General features: G+C 37.1%; 9 protein-coding genes across 9 annotated transcripts; 2 read left to right on the forward strand and 7 right to left on the reverse strand.

Moving 5' to 3' along the window:
• Positions 1-329: 329 nt before the first annotated feature.
• On the reverse strand, positions 330-3,433 carry SPOG_03478 (argonaute; the record flags this gene model as incomplete). Its single annotated transcript, XM_013169893.1, has 3 exons — positions 330-2,705; positions 3,027-3,216; positions 3,366-3,433. The coding sequence occupies 3 exons, from the start codon at positions 3,431-3,433 to the stop codon at positions 330-332; spliced, it is 2,634 nt and encodes an 877-aa protein (XP_013025347.1).
• A 91-nt stretch (positions 3,434-3,524) lies between these two features.
• Positions 3,525-5,483, reverse strand: SPOG_03479 (uncharacterized protein). The gene is made up of 5 exons (XM_013169894.1): positions 5,042-5,483; positions 4,637-4,866; positions 4,332-4,592; positions 4,239-4,292; positions 3,525-4,178 (listed from the first exon to the last, which is right to left on the reverse strand). The coding sequence occupies exons 2-5, from the start codon at positions 4,704-4,706 to the stop codon at positions 4,111-4,113; spliced, it is 453 nt and encodes a 150-aa protein (XP_013025348.1). The 5' UTR covers positions 4,707-4,866; positions 5,042-5,483; the 3' UTR covers positions 3,525-4,110.
• Positions 5,484-6,274: 791 nt separating this feature from the next.
• SPOG_03480 (WD repeat containing cyclophilin family peptidyl- prolyl cis-trans isomerase Cyp9) lies at positions 6,275-8,155 on the reverse strand (the record flags this gene model as incomplete). The annotated part of the gene is made up of 2 exons (XM_013169895.1): positions 6,275-8,040; positions 8,089-8,155. The coding sequence occupies 2 exons, from the start codon at positions 8,153-8,155 to the stop codon at positions 6,275-6,277; spliced, it is 1,833 nt and encodes a 610-aa protein (XP_013025349.1).
• Positions 8,156-8,272: 117 nt separating this feature from the next.
• Positions 8,273-11,121, reverse strand: SPOG_03481 (AAA family ATPase Pex1; the record flags this gene model as incomplete). Its single annotated transcript, XM_013169896.1, has 2 exons — positions 8,273-10,825; positions 10,870-11,121. 2 exons carry the CDS (start codon positions 11,119-11,121, stop codon positions 8,273-8,275), a joined length of 2,805 nt encoding a protein of 934 aa, XP_013025350.1.
• A 103-nt stretch (positions 11,122-11,224) lies between these two features.
• SPOG_03482 (glutamine-dependent NAD synthetase) lies at positions 11,225-14,017 on the reverse strand. The gene is made up of 6 exons (XM_013169897.1): positions 13,712-14,017; positions 13,514-13,630; positions 12,432-13,441; positions 11,977-12,388; positions 11,604-11,931; positions 11,225-11,559 (listed from the first exon to the last, which is right to left on the reverse strand). Exons 1-6 carry the CDS (start codon positions 13,738-13,740, stop codon positions 11,341-11,343), a joined length of 2,115 nt encoding a protein of 704 aa, XP_013025351.1. The 5' UTR covers positions 13,741-14,017; the 3' UTR covers positions 11,225-11,340.
• Positions 14,018-14,477: 460 nt separating this feature from the next.
• Positions 14,478-17,009, forward strand: SPOG_03483 (meiotic chromosome segregation protein). Its single transcript, XM_013169898.1, has one exon. It carries the CDS (start codon positions 14,666-14,668, stop codon positions 16,805-16,807), a length of 2,142 nt encoding a protein of 713 aa, XP_013025352.1. The 5' UTR covers positions 14,478-14,665; the 3' UTR covers positions 16,808-17,009.
• Positions 17,010-17,197: 188 nt separating this feature from the next.
• Positions 17,198-18,259, forward strand: SPOG_03484 (uncharacterized protein). Its single transcript, XM_013169899.1, has one exon. It carries the CDS (start codon positions 17,218-17,220, stop codon positions 18,082-18,084), a length of 867 nt encoding a protein of 288 aa, XP_013025353.1. The 5' UTR covers positions 17,198-17,217; the 3' UTR covers positions 18,085-18,259.
• Positions 18,254-19,947, reverse strand: SPOG_03485 (phenylalanyl-tRNA synthetase). The gene has a single exon (XM_013169900.1). The coding sequence runs from the start codon at positions 19,633-19,635 to the stop codon at positions 18,340-18,342; it is 1,296 nt and encodes a 431-aa protein (XP_013025354.1). The 5' UTR covers positions 19,636-19,947; the 3' UTR covers positions 18,254-18,339.
• Positions 19,884-22,701, reverse strand: SPOG_03486 (alpha-1,2-galactosyltransferase Gma12). The gene has a single exon (XM_013169901.1). It carries the CDS (start codon positions 22,109-22,111, stop codon positions 20,990-20,992), a length of 1,122 nt encoding a protein of 373 aa, XP_013025355.1. The 5' UTR covers positions 22,112-22,701; the 3' UTR covers positions 19,884-20,989.
• Positions 22,702-23,327: the final 626 nt, after the last annotated feature.

The raw sequence follows: 23,327 nt of genomic DNA on the forward strand, positions 1-23,327 counted from the left end.
AATGTAATCAATATCAAGTATGCGATTGCTTTTCAACATTGGCTGTCCCTTGATTCTGTAATACTTTGCCAAATGATCATCAATCATATGTCTGCGATTATTCAGATTCGAACTGTAATGTAAGTATTCAGTAAAGGTACCTGAATCAACCCAACCGTATAAAGATTCTGCTCAAGAGAGGTACCGGTAGCTCATCTTTGATTTGAATAAGTATTAAATTGGTGATCACTATGCTAGGTCAAAACAAAGGGTTTCCAATACCACCTATTCTTTACTAGTTGTTCAATAAATTGTATAATAGTTGTGAGAGACCAGAAATTATATAGAAATTACATAAACCACATCTTCGTTTTCAGCTTGCCAGAAACCTCAAGTAATGGGTTTACAGCTTCACCAGCAATTTCTTCTGAAACAACACTAGCCGTATCATCATACGTCGAATCTTGGTACTTAGCCAAATTACTTACCAGATGGGCATAGTACACCGGAGGAACCAAGGACACAGAAGTTGTGGACCTAGCATACACATAACACAAATTATAACACAGCGCTTGGAATTGATCAGGTGGCATGTTGATTTCGTCATGGAGAACCGTGTAATGAACGGGGGCAGAAACGCCCTGAAGCGTTGGATGTGAAATTAAATAAAAATCATATTCGAAAGGATGCGTAACATTCTTCTCAATAATTGTCCCCGGAAGAGGATTTCCATTTATATCACCATCCTGCTTATTTTTTATAAAAAATCGAGCATGGTGTCTCTTTTGAGTAGTGCAAACAGTAACCTTTGGATCGTACTTCGGCGAAAGCTTTTGACAAGCTGCTTTAAGTTCAGCAAGCTCTTGCTCAACAACAAACTTAAACTGGCCCTCGGAGGTACCATCACGAAAATAAATGATCCGTTGCGGTATTTTACCTGTCGTAGCTTTAAACCCTTGCAAGAGATGGACTACAACATCTTTCATATCATCAATGACTTCTTGATGTCGAGGAATAGAACGTGAAATTGCTGTATACTTACTCCCTTCAAGGTTTAGAGATCCAACTAAAGAAGCGATAGATACTCCTGATGATCCAACGCCAGGATGATAGACATCCGCACCGATGATCAGGGTTGGAATATTCCCAAGCGGATTCGATTTTGCCTGTAGAATCGTGTTCACTCCTCCAAGTTTAACATTAACTTTCATTCCAAGATTAGCACAATATTGCGGCTTTGCCTGCTGGATGTGCTGACTCAAAGCGCACTGAGATGGTATACCCAACATAGTGTTACAGATGCGCGTTATAGACCCATATGGTTCCGGAGCGTTTTTATCAACGATAAAAAATAAATAATCAGGAGGGCACTTGCTGACTTGCTCAGCCTTTCGATAATTATTTTTCAAGGAGTCTTCAATGTTTGCCTGTACGTCGGCATACATAATCGGTGGCTTCTTTTGAGAGAACTGAATACCCAGCCCAGTCAAGGTTTGCACATAAGTATTTAAAAAATTTTCAATTACTACAGTAGGTAATTTTCGAGTCGAGGTAAAACACATGACTGCCCAAGACTTAACGGGTGTACGAGCAGGCTGAAAGAAACGTTTACCACGTAAATTCCAGCTACCACCTGTAGGTCGTTCAATTGAATTACCCCCATAACAGATGGAAGGGGTGTTCAAGATACGACCTGAAACGTCCATCATGGAAGAAGCAATTTTCATGCCATACTCTGCCAAATAAGGATCCTTATCCCATGCCGATTGACGAACGAATCCCTCAGTCTGCTGTACGCGTTCGAGTGGACGTTGTGCAGCGAAGCGTATCATTTTTGCAGTTTGGTCTGCATTTAATTTGGCAGTATACCGTTGACCTTTTTCTACATAGCATAATTCGATTGGCAGCATTGCACCATTCTTCACGACAACACAAGGCAGGTCAGGATATTGTAACCGAACATTGTGATGCTCATGGAAGTACCTGTAAACAGAAATGGTTTCTGATTTGTCATCCTTTTTACGGACAAAAGTTGAAGCAGAAGCACTCTTAGAAGAAAATCCTTGGATAGAATATACTTTTTTGGACAATTGCCTTTCCTGATTATTTCGATGCTTACAGGTAACTTTCAGCAAACGAAATTTTCGTGATAAAGTGTTGAAATCGACGCGAGTCAAATTTCGAACATCTTTAGAATTTGTGTATTCTAATAACAAGGAAAGAAAAGAACCATCTCTCCAAAATGCACTAGAAGATATGTCAACGTTGACACTCATACAGCCTTGAGTAGGCCGAATGGTTTGGTAAAACCCTTTCCAGGCTTCAACTCCGTTTCCTAATAAAAAAGTATTCTCACCAGTAAAAAAGGACCGCATAAATCCGTATAAGGTCTCTGAGGGTTGCTTTTTCAACAGCAAATCAAGAAACATAATTCCGTTTAGTATATGAGGATCCAAAGCATATTTGCTATTGACAAATTCCGTCAGAGTCTGCAAGTTAATCGTTGTCGTCTTTTGAATGCCAAATTCAGTGAACTGTTCACGTTTCAGATTCCCGATGTTCACTTTGATGAAGAAATCAGGGATATTATCCTTCGTCCAGAGTAAACTTTTTCCGTCATACACACAGGAACGCCATGAAGAGCCAAGCTTATCCTTTAGTTCCTTTGAATTCCAAATCTTTTCTACTAATTTACGAGGCAGACGAGACCCATCACCGATGATAACCTAAACTTTGTTAAAAAAACAAAAAAAAAAGAAATAATATAGGAAGGAGTAGGTTGAATCATCAAAGAAGAACTAAACAAGTGATAAGGAAGCATGGGAAAGATTCCACAAATTCCCAGAGGCCGAAAGAGGGAAGGTGTGGGTACATTCCTATAGCTCGTTTCCTACTATAGAGAAAGAAATCGCATCACCTGTTCACATAACCGATGAAAAGAAAAAAATCAATTAGTGCCAATGTTGACGGGATCAGAATTGCATCCACTTTTGTTATGTATACCAACCTTTCCTTCCAACATAAACGTTTTAGACTCTATTTCTTACATGATATTGGTTAATTGTGTGTCTCGGAAGCACAGTGATCTTGTAAAAGTTTGCTTTCAGATTTACTGGCCTGCCTAGTTTGCCGTAACCAGGACGGACTGCGGAATCTGTAGGAAGTTTATAAGGCGTAACATCCATAACTACGACATGTCGTTGATCCGAGAAAGTGTTAGTTTTGTTGTGATTTGTTCTGATGAAGTTAGAACTGCCCTTTGATCCTTTAAAAACAACGCAATAGATAAGCAATCGAGGCTTATATTATAATCCAGTCATTTATTCCTTTTTAAATAATATTAGATATCCATTGTAAAGTAAACTTTGCTTTCAACAGGGTGTTACCTCATATCCAAGTGTCGCTCCAACTTCGTACCAGTAGTTACATGGCCACACAGGGTGGAATTAAACATAATACATATGTCATGTCACGATAGGTGTCTTGCTGGTGTAATAAATATTACCATACACTTTCATAAGAGCATATTTTTACGTTAATAAGTCTCACGGTTTATAAGAATATTTATTGAGTGGAAGTAATAATTACAATTGTAGGGTTGTGTACGTTAAATGGACTGTGTTGTACTTGTGAAAGACCATTGAAGAGAAGACTTATTTAGGGGAAAAAGTTTCTCACTTCACTTGTCTGATCAATCCTTACTCTAATTATCAAGGGACCGAACTATCCGATCTTTCTATTAAAAAAGGGGAATTAGTTAATTGCGTACTTGTCTTCATGTGGAATTCTGCTATTTCATCACTTTAATTAGCATAAAGTAGAAACGGTCAAAAAAAGCAGTGATCGGGATCAGATAAGATAACTTTTCCATCAAGCAGTACGTAATATTGATGACAGGCAACAATGTACGAGTTTCATAATCCAAAAAAAGTAAAAGCAAGAATTCATTAGCAGCACCTAATTTCATAAACGTTAAACAAAGCAATGTAGATTGCATCCTATATTAACTTTTACTATAATGCTTGGTCTCTTTTCGAGAAAGGTTCGGCTGCACAGAACCGTCTCAAAACCTAAAAAATTATTAACATTAGAATTATTCATCTATAAACGAGAGAAAGTGGTAAAGCTTCATCAGGGTTGCTCATTCATTTCATAAGCCTCTCTTCTTGGACGCCAATAATTCTCTCCTTCGTGTAGTTCTGGCTCAGTTAATAAACAAGAACGGTTTCATAAACATAATTCATCAATAGTTCACGTACCAATCAGTGATTTTATTACGTTAAGCGTTAGAATTCTGAAGTAATTTGGATAAACTAAAAGTTAGTACAATCGTATTTTAGTAATCACCTTACTTGTTTCAATTAAGAAGATACTCGAGTTGTGTAGGCCGAAGAGTATCCAAAAAAACTTTGGATCACAACCCTCAAATATTTCTGTCGTCTTTACCACGGAAAAAGCTGCACTTAAAATAAAAATATCGAGAATGGCTATTTTGGCAAAGGCCAGAAGCATGGCTTGAAACCATTTTTTGAAGAAATTTTGCATTGCACAAGAACCAATCTTGATTCCATGAGCAGTCGCACAAGCACCTTCCGTCCAAGATTCGTATGTCGCTAAAACATTTGTCAGTCAATTTGTAAACAATATCAATCCTTACTGTATAGTACTCCTAAGAAAAGTATAACCCAAAAATTAATTACAGTCCAGAAAACTATCCGATTCTTCATTAATCCTTGATAGAATAAACAAATAATATAAACATGGATGGCTATAAAAAAGATAATAAAAAGTTTTTTTTTTCAATCGATGATGGTAACGGTGAATGCGATGGAGAAAGGTTTTCAACTGCAGGTTCTGCCATTTCCAAATCAATAGATTTCGTCGAATCTACATATTAATTAGAAAATGTTCTTTAAATAGACATCAATGTATGGTCCAGAGAGGGATCCATATGTGCCCATTTGATTGTTTACATTTGACAGACAGGAAGAATTAGTTTGTCAACAATCATCCATTAGCTTAGTAAACAAACTTTATCGCAGCTATTACAATAAGCACTTACTTGAATATGGAGGCGGCAACTGCGGCGATATGCTGTTCTCACAAAAAAGACGTCTGCTCGACACATCGTCAATCATAGAATTATGTGCTTCATCTTTTTCAGTAATAGGAGCGTAATTATTCTTCATGATTTAATCTTTGAAAATGAAGATTAGCTATGCACAAATTACCACAATTGTAACAAAATCAACGACTTTTGTAAACTTGTAAAAATAAAAAACAACGAAAAAAAGGGCATGCACAGAAAACTAACAATGCCTCTTAAAAGATGTTCATAAAAAAAGAGTGTGTTGGTAGAAGTTTTGTATGCCAATTGCAGTTCAGTTAATTCATTTGCTTGAAATTCGAAAAGGAAGCAGGGTGATGTCAAAATGTCAGTATCTGTCACAATTGTCATAATTGGATACCTCGTTAGCATTCATTATATAACAATAAATTGTAAAAATGGAATATTAGTTAATATTCATAAGCTCAAGGAGTCGTCGCATAATACGAAGTAAACAAACAATTAAAACGGAAGCACGTATGCGATGCGTTACCAATTGACAAGGTTTACTGATTGATTTGATTAGCAAAGCTACATATACTCATCAGTCTACAGTCAGGATCTTCGGATTGGAAGATTCGACCGCTCGAACTAATTGACTTTTTTACTGAAGACGATGTACTTAGTCAACCAGGTATAGGATATTACCAAGTAAATAGTTGCATTCAGTACTTTTGAGCCCAACTCAAACTGCCAACGTTTGGGCAATGAACAGTTGTATTCCACTTTCATCAACATAATAGTAAAACGGGATAACATCCCGTGCAACTTTAGTATAGCAATATTTTTGCGATACATAAATAACACAGGAGGTAACAATGTAAATAAACGTTATGCACTGAGCCTTTATATACAATGTTACAATATTACAATGTAGCATTATGCATCAGAAGAATAAGACTCAAGAATGGATAAAACTAAAACTTTTCTATGGAAGGGTGAGTGTAGAGAGTTGCCTTCCCTGAAAGTACAGCGTTGTTCGGTAGCTAAGGTTTTACGGAAACACTATACAACCTAAGTTTGCATAAAAGGAGTGGAATTCTTATATTGAAAAAGTGTATTTATATTATTAAAAAATCCAAAAATAATATTACTTTATGAATAATGAATCATACGGACAGCAAAACTGGTCTCAAATAAAACACTTTTGTCGTGATATTCCCCAAATTTTCTAGTTGATTATTCATATTAATTATACAAGATGGAAATGTTAATTATTTTTGTGGACTCAAGAGGACGATCATATTTGTCCGTTTCACTTTGCTCAATACGATGAACAACATCTAATCCAGCATAAGCACGACCAAAAATCGTATGCTTTCCATCCAACCAGGGAGTCAAGTCAGTCGTAATGAAGAATTGAGAGCCATTTGTATTGGGCCCTGAATTCGCCATTGAGACGGTAAAAGGACGATCATGCTTTAAGTTTGGGGAAAACTCGTCCTCAAAATCCTTGCCCCAGATAGATTCTCCTCCAGTGCCATCACCCAATGGATCCCCTCCTTGAATCATAAAATTTTTTATAATACGATGAAAGATTGTGTTATCATAATATCCATTGACTGCATGAGTGGTAAAGTTTTGAACAGCCTTAGGTGCTTCTTCAGGTAAAAGCTTGATGCTGATGTCTCCTTGGGTAGTGTGCAGTACAGCAGCTTTCCCTAACAAAGCAGTCCTTTCTTCAGGTTTGTTTGATTCCTTCGTGAGTCCAACTGTATGCTCATTTAGTGTATCTCGATCAGTCAAAGTAATATTCTCATCAGCAGATCCAAATAAATAAAAGCGCTGCTTTTTCCATGCAGTACAGAATAAAGTTGGATCCTTGCGAAAGCTTTCTTCAACCAAGGGATTATTGCTGGCCATAATTTCCAAAGACGCCATTTTTCCTTTCTTGGGCGCACCCTGATATAGCGACACTTTCACAAAACGGATGCTTTCGTCTCGACCAAGTACTCGTACCAGCGATCCATCCGAAATCGACTGAATCTTCACTCCAAGGATACTTCCATAAATAATATAATTTTCACTTTCATCAAATATAGCAATGGTATCAGCCATCCACCCAGATCGCTCTATGTCTCTTTCTATAGCCAATCTTCTTCCAAACTCCACCTGGTTCATAAAATACAAAGAGTTCACATCTTCCTTTTCTAACGCCTGCTCCATTTCCTTCGCCGCATTTAAAGGATGCTCATCAAATTCTAGCAAGATTCGCCCGCTCTTTACATCGAATACTCGGACCTTCCAATCCGGATACGAAATTGAAGAAAAAATCTTTTCCGAAGGACTGATCTGGATAGATGATGGAATGCTTTTTGTTTTCTTAAAAATATACAAATCCGTTTGACTCTTTAGCTCAAATATTCCCTGTCCATTCGGTTTTTGGAATGGCTCCTCTGGACACCAGTATTCCACCATGCCACCTTTATCAACAGACAACATACAGTTTAAGCTGTTTATGTATTCCAATACATGTACCGGGAACGAATGTTTTTTTACACTATACAGAACGTTACCGTCCCCTTCTAAATCAAAGAAATACACTAACGGTGTATTGGCGTCAGAAACAGCCAGCATCTCTTCCTTCATAGACGGTGTACTAAACGCAACCAAATCATTTGGTACAAAATCTAAATCAATAATGTTTACCATATCAATGCTGTCAATGTCAAATACCTTTACAGTATTATCATCAGCACAAGTAGCAAGGATTCTTTCATCCTTACTTAAATAAGTAGAGATGATTTTCCCATTGTGTGTGGGAAAATCTTTAATATATTCTATCCCATCCGTTGTCTTATGCCAAAACTTGACATGTCCATCATAACTAATCGTTAAAATGAGGTTGCTTTTCGTAGAATAACATGAATGTAACGTGTCTTTGTGCATAAAGGAACGACGATATCTTGCAGCGTTAGGAATATTTTCCAATAATGATGAAAACTGATTTTGTTCTAATTTAGACAGTTAGACAATTTCCCAGGCATAGGAAAAAAACTTACTTTTTATTTTCTTTAATGGAGGAGCATCCCTTTGAATTGCATTCTCTGATACTCGATCATCTTTCATTTTATGGATTCAAGCGATTCCACCAAACGTTGCACTTAGGTATGTCAAGTGAATCAGCGAAAGGAAGGGTGAGGCCCATTTTTTTGAGAAGAATCCATCAGTGAGAAAGCTAAGATATTATGCTTGCCGTGTTTTATATCCAGATTTTCCTTTAATTTCTTCTTTTTGATTTGTTAAACTTGAGTGTGCGTAATGTTTGTAAATTGATGACAACATGCTGTACTCCTCCCCAGAAACACTCGAGTTGGTTTTCCGTAACGCATTTAAAATATTTTCTTTACTAATCTCGAGCTTCCTTAAGCCGTAAGTAAGCTCTGTGTCCCTCGAGGCTAAGGTCGTCTTGTCTGCCGTGACCTCTGTTGACAAATTTGTCAAAGACCTTAATTTCTCATTTCGGGGAAATGAATTTTCTTTTTCTAAATGTTGGTGTACAGCAATCAGATGAGCCTCCGTGAATATAGATGATAGATCTGCATAAGAATAACCCTCTGTTTTGGGTACTAGGTCACCCACGACCGACTTATCAGCAACCTGATATTTGTCCAAGATTTTAAGAAAAAAATCTTTTCTTTCCTTTTTGCTTGGAAGATCGCATAATACCAACTTATCCAACCGGCCCGGACGTAACAATGCAGGATCGATCATGTCAGGCCGAGTTGTTGCTGCAACAACGTAAACACCCTCATATTGTTCAGCACCATCTAATTGAGTAAGAAGTTGATTTACCACTCGATCCGTAACCCCTGTAGTATCTTGGCCTCTTCGTGGAGCAATTGAATCAAATTCGTCAAAAAACAATACGCAAGGTTTGGCCAATTGCGCCCTTTCAAACAAATTTCTAATTGCTTGTTCGGAACTTCCAATATACTTGTCCAATATTTCCGGTCCTTTGATGCTGATTAACTGCACTGGAAAAGCATTTGAAATAGAAGACGCCAAATGTGTTTTACCACAGCCTGAGTACCCATACAATAATACTCCAGTAGGAAGCCGTAGAGAGCATTGCTTATAGATAGCATGATATTTGACTGGGGATTCTATAATGTCATGCAAGACCGATTTAGCATCCCGCATTCCCGTGATACTATTCCAATCAATGTCGTACTTGACAAACTTTGTTTTTCTTGAGTTTAGAGGGACATAGCCCTTTAGGATAGTATTTATAGATTCATTAACTCGACCAAAATTCTCTAGTGAATCTAGCAAAGTTAATTCACTATATACACGCTTCGTTACTAACGACAAATCCAACAGTGTAAAACCATCAGTCTTTTTTGACAAGATTTGCAAACACTCCTTTGGAAGAATCTGATTCAGTTCTTTGAAAAAGAAGTTCAGCATCTCTTCACGACCATTATATGTCATCGCTGGGATTGAGATACGTTGTTGAAAAAAAAAGCGTGATTTCAAATCAGTAGGATATTTAGTAAGATCCTTAACAGTCGCAACAATTGAAATGTTTTCTATAGACTTTAGATATGATAACCTTTCAACTAAGTATTGAGCTTGCCTTTCTGAAACAAAAGTCAATTCATCACTTTCATTTTCGGAAACCAAAAGACTATCAAAATCATCCAAAAACAGGATGGTCGGACTATATTTCAAAGATCTAAGTATCAGTTGATCCCAAAACCCTTCAAACTTGCTAAACGAAGACAAGTTTAAGTCCGTACAAGAAACAAATTCAGTGTGAAACACCGTAGAAAAGCAGCAACTTTGAAGTAAAGACTTCAGTAAAGTAGTTTTACCTGACCCCTTAATACCATTCACCAAAACATTATATCCAAAATTCGCCGAAGTTAGAATGCTATCCATCAATCCTTGGAAAGGGTTTGGTGTTATTCTTGTTTTATTATGGACAATTCGTTTTTTATCATTAAAGGACAAAAGACTGGAGTCCACGGTAATACTTTCCTCATTTTCTACGTAACCTGTGCGGCCTTCCACCGAGTACACAGCATTTAAATCAGGAATTTGTAGTTCCATTCCGTTGATTAAATACGAAAATTTGATCCTCGAAACAACTGAATTAGTAACAAATTCCTCCATACTCTCTTGATTCAATGGGCGTAAAATAAATTTTGATGACATCGTCCCAACATCAGCAGGCCAGATTTTAAAAAAATCGCCGGTGACAAAACTATAAGACGAAGCTAAACTTCCCGACACGAAAAATTGTCCCAACCATTGAAAAGGGAGTTGGATAGCACGGACCACTAAAGGAGAAGAAAAAGAAGCTTCTAGTGGCTCTATAAAGACAGAATCTACTAAACTTCCAAACACTTGAGGAATGTATACACACAGTTCAGGATGATTGATGATAGCATCCCTCGGTAAAAGATCGTTTTCAATTACACACCGTAAAGTAACTCCCGAATTGCTCTCACTTACTTTCTCTCTAAGTATTGGAGATACCAGAACTTCGGATGAGGGATTCAAACGTCCACAGTCATGAAAGTTGGGTTCAGCATTCACCATTTGGAATGTAATTGCAGTCCCTGAAGGTAGAAAAATGGGGAAATTTTCTCTACTTATAATGCGGTAGCTATTAAAGAAATTTGTTTCTAACCAATTCGCATTTTGTTCTGCGATTTCCCAATCGTCAGGAGAAACGGGTCTTATTTCGAGTCTTTCAATTATACTTTCAACCTTAATCAAGTATAAATAAACCTTTACTATTGTTAGATAATCAATGCTTAATCTTTAGTGTATACCCTTTCAGACTCAGATAATCCTAGAGTATGAGCATATATAGGATCAATTTCAATAGTGTCATGTGTTGAAAAGGAAGAAGGCAAACCAGAGATACCCAAAAAATAACTTATCGGATTTCTTTCTTTTTCAATCGTTGAAATCTGCAAGCAAGCTGCATACTCTTGTATAGGCCCATCCAATTGTAATAGCAAGGAATCTGGTATATTAACGAAACATGACCTTGTATTTTTAAAAGAAATCAAACAATTCATGAAAGGAATATCAGATTTCAAGTTTTCATCAACGAAAGGTTCGTCAACTGAACACACTTAGTAGTTGCTGGTGCAAAAGGCTACTTCAAAAAATGTAGATTTACTGAGCTGCAAGTTCAAAAATGCCGCTAGATATTAACATTCTTAATAGAAAATAAAAAAGGTAATGGATTTATTTATAATAAAGTCAAAATTTAATCACGACATAGATTGATTCATTTACTGATCTTTATTCCTTCTCTCATGTTCTTCATATTTAGCAGCAACTTCATCAATCCTTTTGTTTTGCCATGTCCAAGAAGGATATAAGAACTGTCTTAGATCATAACGATTATCATCAACCCCGTAAGTTTCAGCATGGTAGCTAGGCGTGAGGGTTGTCACTTTATGACGGTTAATTCCATAGTAATAAAAGAAGCGTTTCACTTTAGAAGCAATCTAAAAAGCCATTAGTAAGAAAACATACATACAAAGTTACAAACCTCAGTGGGAGAAAGGTGATCACCCCATTTATGAATCAATTCGTTAAACATGCTGAAGGGACCACACTTTGCAATCTTTCTGAGTCTTCCAAACATGCTAAGTTCTGGGTAAGTCATTCCCATATCAACTTCATCACTTTGAACATAATTTTCAGTAGTGGGCTCTAATTCAGCAGTTGGAGTAGCATCCAAGAAATCTTGGAGGATTGGCATATCGAATGCATCCTTTGTATATTCCAAGAATGATTTCAAATCGGTTTTTGATACTCCGCCGATGGGGTTGACATCAGCACTTGAACAATCGTACTTGGTCATATATCCGCGCAAACTAAAATGTTAGTAAAAATAAATTATCATTAAAAATTTTTCATACCTCTCGTCAACGTTAGAACTACCTAACACAAGCAAAGATCCTGAATAACCACGAACCCAAGGTAGTAACTGGGCAAACAAATAGGCTAAAAGCATCCTTGATCTTGCTTGAATATTTTGTAAAGCCAAATTCTCAGCCTGAGAGCCACCCCGGGAACGGAATTGAGGAGTTTTTCCTGTTACCATGGCGAATAAGCTTACAATCGCACGAGTCATTGTATCAATACTCATATCCACATGATAAGACCCTATACGAGAAGCAAGTTCCTTAGCACGACCTCTTGTTTCTTTAGAGGAATTTTCAGAACCCATGAAGCTTGTGTAAAATATATGACTAGCAAGCTCCTTGGGGCAAGTTGAGGAATAATTAGGATCACCAACTATACGACGAACATCGGCTAAAACTGTTTGATCTGAAAATTGTTAGAACCAATTGTGATGCATTCCAAAGCTTACCGTTATCTTTGATAGCACTAGTTACGATTCTGCACATGCTATGGACAATCACAGCACTAGAAGCTGAATCTAAACCACCACTTAAGGGCAAAAAGAATCCACCTGAGCGAGATCTTCTCAAATAATCCCAAAGCCAACATGCTGGGCCATATGCAATCTCTTCCTGGGGTGACACTAAGCGAATAGGTTGTCCATCAGTAGGCTTGTTATGCATATCAAAGTTCTGTTTGAATGAGCTAAGACTAAAATCAAGATAGATGCGCTCATAGGAAGGACGAGTAACACCTTGTAATCCATGTGAGGGTTGAAATCTGCTTGAACGAACCGTATCAACGTCAACAGTAGCTGAGATAACTTCTACATCTCTCAAACAAAACTGACTACCTTGAGCTAGTAGTGCTCCGTTTGAAAGGATCATAGCGCAACCGTCGTAGTATAAACGACCACCATCACAACCTCTTTGGTTGCTATACAAATAAATACCACCGCACTTTTGTGTAGAATTTTGAATAAGTCCATAACGTGTAGATAGCTTTCGAAGCTCATGATGGGATCCAGAAGCGTTCAAAAATATTTCCACACCGTCCAAAGCCATATCCACATGAGGACTACTGGGAGTAAAGAGTTCCTCGCAAGTCTCAATACCTACAACGGTATCTTTACATTGAAGGATAGCGTCACCGATAGGAACTTGGGTTTGACTGAGTGAATCGCCAACGAAGGTGGGTAAATAGTATGTTTCTACAACACGAGGACGTAACCATGGAGTAAACCAGCGAGATTCACGAAAGTTTCCGTCATCGCAAAGCCATAATTTAGGCCGAATTAATATAATTTTCCCATCCAAAGCTAGGATACGACAATTATGGCGTACTGACTTGTGCATGACAGGCATTCCAATATCTAATAAGATATTTTGACAATCAGGATGTTTTATAATCCAGCAGAGCATTTCCCATGAATGGGTATAAGTATCGGATTCAAGAAAATGATCTTCACAGCCATAACCACTGCAGCATGTTAGTTCACAAGAACATTGTTGCATTTTAATACCAAGTCATCATTTGACCCATAAGACATACGTGATTTCCAATTCGGGACCAAGACGAAGACGAGCCTTTTGTTCCTTTGCTTGTTTGATAGATTCAATGATTCTGTCACGGTTCCCTTCAAAATCAAGGGCCCATTGATTCAGTTGACTAATGAATGGTGAGAATTCTAATCCTTTAAAAAATGAGTAAAGAAGCTCCTATGCTTCTTCTCCAAGCTCTTCTGCATACCAGGATGCAATGGTAACGTAATGCTCCATCTTTACTGTTTACCAAATTTCTTCTTGTAAGAAGAGAAGATGTTTATATAAAACGTTCCAAAATTATAACTAACTGGGTTGTAAAATTTCCGTTTCCAACGATGATTCGTCTCACGTAGTCACAGTAGTTGGCGTTATGAGGTAGATGATGGATGTAAGAGGTATGAATGAAATAACAGTAGAAGAGGCAAAACTTGGAGAGACTGACTGTCATAGCTTTATAATTGATTGCATATTTACGAAATGACAACGATTCTTGAAGTAAAACCGCTCCCAAATTTTGCTTTGAGAGGAAAATAAAACACTCAGGAAAAGACGAACACATTCACTGATGTTTGCATATTGTTCTGTAGAAATATCTAAAAGAAGTACATAAATCAAGAAGAATATGTATTCAAAGGTTTTGTGATCTATGAAGGTTGAAAAAGCTACTGTCTCATTTTCTGGTTTTGCAGCCTTTTCATTAACTATATGAGACCGTACACGCTCTAAGCATACTCTATCTGCATTTGACTATGAAAGTTGTTATGAGACGAAACAAACCAAATCAAATATTACACACCTCATGTAAACAAAACGAGAAAATCGCGAAAATGAAAACAAACACGTATTGAAATTTAAATTGAAACGTAAATAGAGGAAATCATTAAAATTATTTGTATAGAACTCTTAAATAATGGATTTCAAGAGATTTAGCTTTAGACACATACCAGCCATTTTAGTCTTCACTACTACCAGTTCAGCAAATCTGTGAAATTCCTCTAAATAATTACTTTTGTTAAGTACTAGCTTTTTCTATATCTCAGTATTCTAAAAAGGGTATTTTGCGCTTGTCACTAAGACTTTTTTCCGAGTTCATGAACGAATTTAAAAGTAAGTGATTTTCTTGTTACGTGGCGGGCGAAGAAAAAAGATTCATGGTTCTATGGCCACTGTTGCAAATGTTTTGCATTACCAAGTATTATGGACATCCGACAAGGTAAAGAAATCCAAAGTATGGAAAGATGGAACTATGCGGTTTCATACATTCAACAATCATGGGATTTTATACGATTCTCAAAACCGTGTCATAGACGAGTCTTTTATATTCAACCAAAAAATACAAATCGATGCTCATCTAGAATTGAATCGTACACTAATTTATGTCGAGGACTTGCAAGCAACGACATCGAAGGAAATTCCTCCGCTTCCATCCAAATCAGCCACCGCTTACAAAGATATTTCCGCTCGTCCTTTGTATTTGACAAAGCCATTTCATGGTCCTTCCCGATCTTCTTCCTTCAATCCTCCTTACCAACAGCCTTCCGTTGTCAAGTCCACGAATGAAGCAGGGCAATCTTCGTTGCTTCAAGAAGAATTTCCATCTTTTCAAGAACATAATTCTCCCCATCGTTCATTTTCATCCTCGAAACCTTTTTTGCATGGTAATAAAAGTGCGGAAAATGGTGTGTCGACGGCCGCAAAAAAAAACTTCGTGCCTCCAATGTCTTCTACTTCTGCACCTATTTCTTCTGAGAAAACTTACTCTTCACTGCCGAAACCATCTCATAACTCTACATCATTCAAACCGCCATTCAAAAATAATTTGACAACTACTACGGTTCCCCTTGATTCTTTGAAACATCAAGTTTCGAAACCAACTAGGATTGCGTGTATTCCCGTTCTTCGAAGACCAAGGTCTCCCTCCAATGTTCTTCAAGATGACCCCTTAGAAAATTTTGACGAAGATAATATTGACTCTGATTTTTTTTCTTCTCCTTCCCCAGATTACGAGTCTACTCCCCCGTTTCTTAATGAACCAATGGATGCTGGCCACCCGTTGGGAAATTCCAATCCTCTTTTTTCTTCATCTTTGTCGGAACCAATGCTGACCAGTTCAGGATCAGCCTCGGGACCAACGCTACCTCCGTGTGATGGGAAGACTGATACATCTCCGTCCTTTGAAAAGTCTCTTTCCTTTCCTTCTCTGGAAAATTCCTTCATAAATAGAAATGAAACTCATGCCGCATCGGTAAAGAGGAATCCTGTACCTCGGTTGCCTATGCCGCGCTTACGAAAACCAGTCGGAAAGCGAAACAATTTTAGTAACGTTACGGTGTCGGATCCTTCCAAAAATCTTTATGAACGAGCTATGCGTAGTACATCGATGTTAGCTGCTCAACCAAATTTACCTGAAAGTACGGATCCTGAAATACCTAACTCACCAGAGTTTTTGGAAAGTGATAACGAAGAAGACTCACATACGGAAAGGACAAACTCAAAAAATCCCGAAACAGCTGCTCCTATTACTTTGCCAAATAATAAAATATTCAAGCCAGCAACTTTCCGACCACCTAGTTTTGTTTCAAAGCCAAGCCTCCCGAATGCTGTTACAGATTCTAATACGAGGAATCAGTTTAGTTCCCCCTGTTCTGTACCAAAGCCTGACTCTTCCACGATGAAACCAGTCTCTCATTTACATTCCGCCTTGACTAAACCTTCGGGACCTTCTCTTCGAACCGGACTTTTCGTTTACGGAAAATACTCGAAACAGTTTCATAATGCAAAAGACAAGGGAAAGGTAGAGACCTCGCAAAAAGGCTTTGTTTCATCAGCATTACCAACTAGTCAAAAAACAACTTCTAAACCCTTCACGGCACCCTTATCTCGTGCGTCGGGAAACTTTGTTTCTCCTTTACAAACTGAAACGGTGAATAATTCTATCTCTGCAAATTCTTTGAATCCTTTAACCACCTTTCATAATACTTTATCGCTAAATACAGAACGGTCAGAAGAGGTGGACTCGACAGCAATGCTCATTAAAAAAGGAAACAACGTTACAACCTCATCTCCTTCTTCTTCTCCACGAAGAAAAGTTCCTGCAGGTTCCCTTCGTAAACAATATACCTCTTCTCCCATACAGCGGTTTTCTTCGGAATGCAAAGACTTACCCTTTGTCAATTCCATTGCTATCTCCTCTACCACAAGTAAAATTAAAAGGGTAAAGTTGAGCATGCTTCGATTTAAAAGCCGTAACACAAAACCTACGACAACGAGTATCGAGGAAGAAGAAAATGATTTTATTTAAGGAAGGAAGGAAAAGGGGAAAACGTAACATCTTGCTCATTCGTTTCGTTCATGGGTCAGGAAGACGCCAAACAATGTACATTTATTCTTTCTTACTATTTATGCATGTGTATGTTTTACAAGATTTTTGTTTTTCATTTTATGTTCGATATTTATATGATTTTCTTTGAATTGATTAATAATTAAATTTAACTCAAATGTGTTTTATTGTTATTCCAATGGACATTGATAAAGGATAATAGACAGTTTGAAGGATGTAAAGTAGCATACTGATATATTTAAATTAGTGGGATGAAATTGGATTTTGCAAATTTTATTCTTTTTTAAAGTGTATAAAACCAAGTATATATAATTCTTTTTAGTACTTGAATGCATTCTTCTACTTTGATCACTCCTCTGTGAACGTCCACAATGTCGCCAATTGAGAAAAAGCGTAAACACATTAATAAACATGATGAGTCCAAAAAGAAAATACGAAAACAAGGGCTAACTACTGTTGGAAGAAAAACTGACAGAAAATTGACGTTGCTCGAGCGTTTACCCTACGAATTGCTGTCGAGAATTTTTCTGCTATCCAAAAATGATAGTTTAGCTGCTGTGTCTCCTGTTCTGTGGAACCGACTTGGAATCAAGGAGAAAATACCTTCATATTTGTACATTGACTTTACTCTATGCATGAATCCCAAAAGCGTGATCCTTGCAATTCAACGCTCTCTACCTCGCCGGTATTTTACATTGCAAGTATTGAACCGAATAGATGAACTTGTAGCAGCTGGCTATGTCAAAAAGAGTCAAAAAGAAGAGATCATAAACGGAAAGGTAATCCATCCAGGACATAAAGGACATATTCCACGGCGTATTTTGTTTCAACCTAATGCTCGGCGGTTTATCGAAGATCTAAAAACCCGAAGATTTTCTTTGAAAACTTCTACGTTGACGAATGGGTTTCTAATTAGTATAAAGATGAAAGATTCGAATCGGCTCATGCAAATCGGTCATCTTGTTTATCAAGAAGTTGTGAGTAAAGAAGAAAACGATGTTGAAACAGTTTTTCAGCCCGCATTTGAACAATGTATAATAAAGGACTCTGTGGAGCTTCTAGATACTGTCTACAGCTTCTGGTTTAATCTTGCTCAGATGCGTTGGTCAAAGTTTCGCATTGATGGCTTTTTGGCACAGTCTTTGGAGTATGCTGTTTCTAGAAAAGCAACTAATTCTGTTCATTATCTAATAGGAAAAGGTGCTATTCCTCAGTTGGCTACTCTACTTAAATTCTAGTAGTGAACTCTGGCAGTAAAATAGCCAATTGCGAACTTTTACTTTCTATTCATTTCTAATACCATGTGGTTGGTATAATGATTACATTCGTTTTTGTTAAAAACTTCGGTTTATTTTTGTGTTAATGATCGCTCGTTACTGCATACGCATTCTTTCGTTTTTAGAGGTTTTGGGGTTAATGTATAAAAAAAATTAATAAAATATATATTATTACAAAGATTAATATGAGTAATGATGATCTTCTTTGTCTCGCTTTCAGCGAAGTTGGATGTTTAGAGAAGAGGCAAGTGCTTTTCGTAAGTTAACTTGGAGTAAGTCAACATCCTCGTTTTTAAGGGATTTTTCCATACTTCTATAATTAATTCTATAGCAGAGACTTGTTCTTCCTGCTTTCGTTGTGTACTGATCGATCAAGTCAACAGATTCCACCAAGTCCTTGCAGACGTCTCGAACGAGTTCATAAAAGTCATTAGCTGCAAAAGACTCATCAATCCAAAAAGATATATCTTTATAGCATAAAGGATATTTACTGTAAGGCTGGAAGGTAGTGATTTCGTTTGGAGTAAATTGTTTATGGAATCGGTCATCAGTTGTCCAAAATAAACGAATGTCAGGTATACTGTAAAGTATCATTGCCAAACGTTCTAAGCCTATACCAAAAGCCCAGCCAACATGATTTTGGATTCCGGCTTGGGTTAGAATGTTTTCACGAACAACACCGGAACCCAGGATTTCTAGCCATGCTCCTTTCCAAAAAATTTCTAACTGAAAAGATGGTTGCGTGAAAGGGAAGGAATCATACGTCCAGCGGTAGCGAACTTGACTTTTATCAAGTCCATTGTCTGGGGTCATTAACACTAAATTGTGAATGGCGAGAACTAAGGAATTTTTTAAATGTATAGAAGCAATCTGGGTTTCTTGTAAAGAGTATATATCTTGTAAGTCATTATGATCTTTCAAAGTTGCTTCGTCAATAACAAGCTTTTGCAAATCGCTATCAAGCTTTACTTGCTCTAGATCTCTTAACATGCCTGCTTTATCGTTCCTATCCCATAAATAAGCGCCTTCCATTTGGTGAAAAATAGGATAGTGACTAGCGTCTACCTCGTCTCGTCGATAAACATCTGCGGTAATTAGGAAGCCTTTTTTCGACATCTTACTTTCCGCCAAATTTTTGAATTCTTCCAATTGATGTGCCGATGTATGCGTGCGCAAGCATGTGTCTTTGTCCACATAGTAGGTATCAGATTTACTCCTACTAACATGCGTTTTTGGAATTCCCAAGGAGTCGAAGTTTGTGATAGTTGAAACGACAGGTGACTCTTTTGCAACGCAATTTATTGATTTATCTCTGAACTGACGTTGTAATAATTCCCGGAGGCTGCATAGAGGATGTCCATTCTGCAGAAACAATTTCCGGCCCTGTTTGGCTTTTATGTGTTCAGGAATATTAGACCAGGAATCTAAAGTTTTATAGGTATTTTTAAAGATTATTTTTGGTGACTTTAGGAGCGAATACCTTTTACAATTGAAAGAGAGTATGGATCCCATGAAGACGAAGATATTTGAAAAGACAGACAGAGCAAAAATGTTTTAGTAAGGCTTTCAGATGTTCAAAAGTAAATGGAAAGGTTTTTCGAATTAAGTTGCGATGCCGATTTTGCAATTCTGGAAGTATGGATGGTAGCAAAGTATTAATAGTCCATCCAAAGTAGTCGGGCAAAATGTCGCTACAAATAAAAAGAAGGAGTTATCAAAATGATTTTATTAATAGATTCAAAGCTTGGGAATAATATAATAAGCGAGAAAGTTTTTTTTTGGTGGTGTTGCTTGTTGGTTCATTGAAAAGTTCGTAACGAATTAATGAGAAACCAAAATACTTAAGAGAAAGCGTCTCTTGTTTGAATTGATGCATTCAAGATGTTGAATATCAATTTATCTTTTATTCAAGGAAATATTGTAAACCTTCAGTGTTGAATCTTGTTCTATTTTGTAGCTGAATTGAGATTTATAAAGACCCGACTCAAAAGACAACATAAAGGGAATTGTATAAAATAAGCATTATTCACTCTAACATTAGAGCTTAGACTCTGGGGAACAAGTCTGAGCAGTTACTATGTAGAAAACGCCAAATTTCATCTTAAATCCCTTGTGATTATAATAATACAAGTAAATTATGTTAATTTCCTTCTGTAGTACTTGGGAGGGGGTATTGTATATTACCGTTTTGGAATTTGATTGAATTCCTAATTTAAAAGACATGAATCTAATAGATTCAATATTTGACTTTAAGGATTGACTTTCTGACTATAGTTACAATGCTAAGTTCATAAGCTGAAAACTCAAGTATTCCTTCTGAAAGTCATGATACAATTATTTGGCTTTTCTCAAATCGTATTGCATACATTGAGATCCATACTAATTTTCAAACTGTTTTAAAGTTTTACGAGCATCTTGAACGCTCCCAGTTGCAACTTTCTTTCTTCAGTCATATTAGATCAAGTATTTCGGTCTCATCGCTTTATAAACCAATTTTGCTTTAGTGGTTACAAAAAGCTTGACGTATTTCAAATTAATCATTCTGGAGAAACGAAAGACAACTTAGACGCTCGTTGCAATTCACCTTGAAGTCAGTACATATCGAAGACGCCTGTACACTACTAAAAACTAATAGCATATTATTAGAGTATTGAACAAGAAGCATTCAAATCAAGAGATGGTCTAAGGATAAGGACGGTTATATAAATAAAGTCGAAGTGAAAGAAACCCAATATTTCAAAGGAAAACTTTAGGATTTCGAATGACACATGCATTAAATAGGAAGGTTGTAGATTATAGAAGACAAGATTAAATATGAACGATTATCACAACCCAATTTAATCCAAACTCTCAATGTTAATGGGGATTAATCATGAGCAGACATCTTCTGCTTCATGAACTCCTTTTCTTCAGGATCTAACCAATCATCACCTTGCTTACTGGAAAGTATCTTGGCAAATTTCTCAAATTTTTCAGGGCAATTGTGGAAAAAGTTACAACCAGCAAAATGGATGCAAATATCACCGTCTTGCCAACCCCAGGGATCCGCAAAGTCATACGCATTGATCGTGCGGAGTGGAACAAGACCAACATGTTGATGGACGCTGGGATGATAATAAATCATATGTGATATCGCTTGCTGTTCAGCATACCCTTGAATGTGATCCAAGTACAAAGGCTCAAACCACATGTCAACGATCCAGCGACCCATTTCGCTGTTACGGACGAAAAGGCTTCCTGCGTTAATTCCATTAAAGTCTTGCGACATAATGAAGTGAACATCCTCAGCCTCTTGTTGTTCAGGCGCACGAAAACCATCAGAGTCTACTCCAGCACCACTCTTATATTCAGCCCCACGGGTTAAAAGACTATTAAGCTTATTGTGGTCAAGGAGGTAATCAACGAGGTTTGCGTCCTTGTTCATAATAAGAGCATCATGATCCAACCACCAAATCCATTCAGCATTAGGATATTTGTCCATAGTATCCTTAAGCATGGGAACCTTAACCCATGGGAACAAGTGACCGGCAACTTTGGAAGCATAATCGCTTGCATCTAAGAATTCAAAAATGTAGCCATGACGCTCGGCATATTCGCGGCGGTTTTTTATGATTGATTTAGCATATGGATGAAGAGGGCCATCTTCTTTGTGGAAATTGCTACCCATAAGGATGACAATTTTAGAGTTGTCGGGATGAGGATCTGTTTGTTCCAATCGATGAATAACAGAAGTCGTCGTAGGAGTAGAAGTCATTGTTTGGGTGGTAGTCGCAGTCTGACTAATGGTTGTATGGATTGAAGTACGAATCGTATCAGTCTCAAGGTTCGTGACTGTGGCAGTGGGTGTCACAAAAATCGAACTATGCTTGTCGAGTATCTTCTCTACTTTTGACTGCAGGCGAGTATCCAGACTCGTGTTCCACCAAGCACCTCCGATAATCATAAATACGATCACGGTGGCAGCAGCGATATATGGCAGGGCGCGCATGATAACAAAAAGAAGCAAATATACCAAATAAAAAAGGTTGAAAAAAAGAACCGACAAGGAAAACCTAAAAGATAGCTTAAATAATGTCTAAATGCTTTAAAATAAAGAATAATAGTACACTACTTTGCGATGATTAGAAAATAATGCAAATATTCGGTGGTCTTTAAAGAATGGCAACAAAGCGTCCCGATAGGAGCCAGAAACGAAAGAAATCTAAGTAATGCAAAAAAAAGCTATCAGCTTTGGAATGATCAAAATCAATGGACACTTCAGCAAGGTGGTAAATGCAAAATTCTTGTACTGGACAAAATACGAAAATATTCAAAACTAACCAATGGGACAAAAAAAACGAAAGAAATTAAGTTACGGTTGAAGGTCGTAAACGCATTCGACGTTTTCAACGGAAAAGAAAGAAAAAAAGGAATATCCTTTCAAAACTGATGGGTTTGGTGGTGGAGGGAAACAAGTTTGCAGTTCTTTTAAGGTCGGTTGCTTTGTTTTCAGTGCTACCTAAACGTTATCGAATGTTACCTATGCCTAGGACAAAGCATCGACGGACGGCAGCTTGATTTATATGAAACTAGTTTTCGTTATTATATGGTAGCTTTATCAAAAAGATAAAATATTATAAGGCAAGAAAAAAATAGAAACTCCATTGATAATTAACCCAATGGAAAGTAAACAAAAGTTCGAAATGGGAATTTCCCCACAATACGTAGCTGGTCCTTACATGCTATTTGTGATTGGCTTAGCTTGATTCAGACGTGCGCTAAAATACGAATATGCTTATGTTAAATATTCTAAACACGTAACGATATTGTTTAAATTTGTATAGCATATGTTTTTATGCAAACTTAGTAATGCAATATGCGATAAAGCATATCAAGTAGATATAAGCATTATGGATATATCAACTACTGTGTATCATAAAGCGCAAAAAATGTGATCATTATTTTAAGGATATATAACATTTCATTTATCATCTTTCTTTCCGTAACATATTCTATTCATACTACATGTCGTTGTTCGCCTTTAAAATATGAATTTATGTTATGGTTCAACAACTCTTAGTTTAGCTTTCTTCAGCTATTAGCTTGAGAGCTTCATAATCCGTAACCATTTTCCTTCCTCTATTCTTAAAATTAACCATCATGTTCGTGCATTTATCCTTGTAACAGCATCTCGGCATAAATGACAATTCATCAATTTAAACATG

Source organism: Schizosaccharomyces cryophilus, assembly GCF_000004155.1.
Source record: "Schizosaccharomyces cryophilus OY26 unplaced genomic scaffold supercont4.7, whole genome shotgun sequence".
NCBI lineage: Eukaryota > Fungi > Ascomycota > Schizosaccharomycetes > Schizosaccharomycetales > Schizosaccharomycetaceae > Schizosaccharomyces > Schizosaccharomyces cryophilus.

Coding starts and splice junctions, on each gene's coding strand:
- SPOG_03483 (XM_013169898.1), top strand. CDS start 14,666: ATGGCCACTGTTGCAAATGTTTTGCATTACCAAGTATTATGGACATCC.
- SPOG_03486 (XM_013169901.1), bottom strand. CDS start 22,111: ATGCGCGCCCTGCCATATATCGCTGCTGCCACCGTGATCGTATTTATG.
- SPOG_03484 (XM_013169899.1), top strand. CDS start 17,218: ATGTCGCCAATTGAGAAAAAGCGTAAACACATTAATAAACATGATGAG.
- SPOG_03485 (XM_013169900.1), bottom strand. CDS start 19,635: ATGGGATCCATACTCTCTTTCAATTGTAAAAGGTATTCGCTCCTAAAG.
- SPOG_03482 (XM_013169897.1), bottom strand. CDS start 13,740: ATGGAGCATTACGTTACCATTGCATCCTG. Junction 13,631..13,711: donor TACGTTACCATTGCATCCTG/GTATGCAGAAGA, acceptor ACCATTCATTAG/TCAACTGAATCAATGGGCCC. Junction 13,442..13,513: donor GGTCCCGAATTGGAAATCAC/GTATGTCTTATG, acceptor AACATGCTGCAG/TGGTTATGGCTGTGAAGATC.
- SPOG_03479 (XM_013169894.1), bottom strand. CDS start 4,706: ATGAAGAATCGGATAGTTTTCTGGACTGTAATTAATTTTTGGGTTATA. Junction 4,593..4,636: donor TTTCTTAGGAGTACTATACA/GTAAGGATTGAT, acceptor CAAATGTTTTAG/CGACATACGAATCTTGGACG. Junction 4,179..4,238: donor CGTAATAAAATCACTGATTG/GTACGTGAACTA, acceptor TAACTGAGCCAG/AACTACACGAAGGAGAGAAT.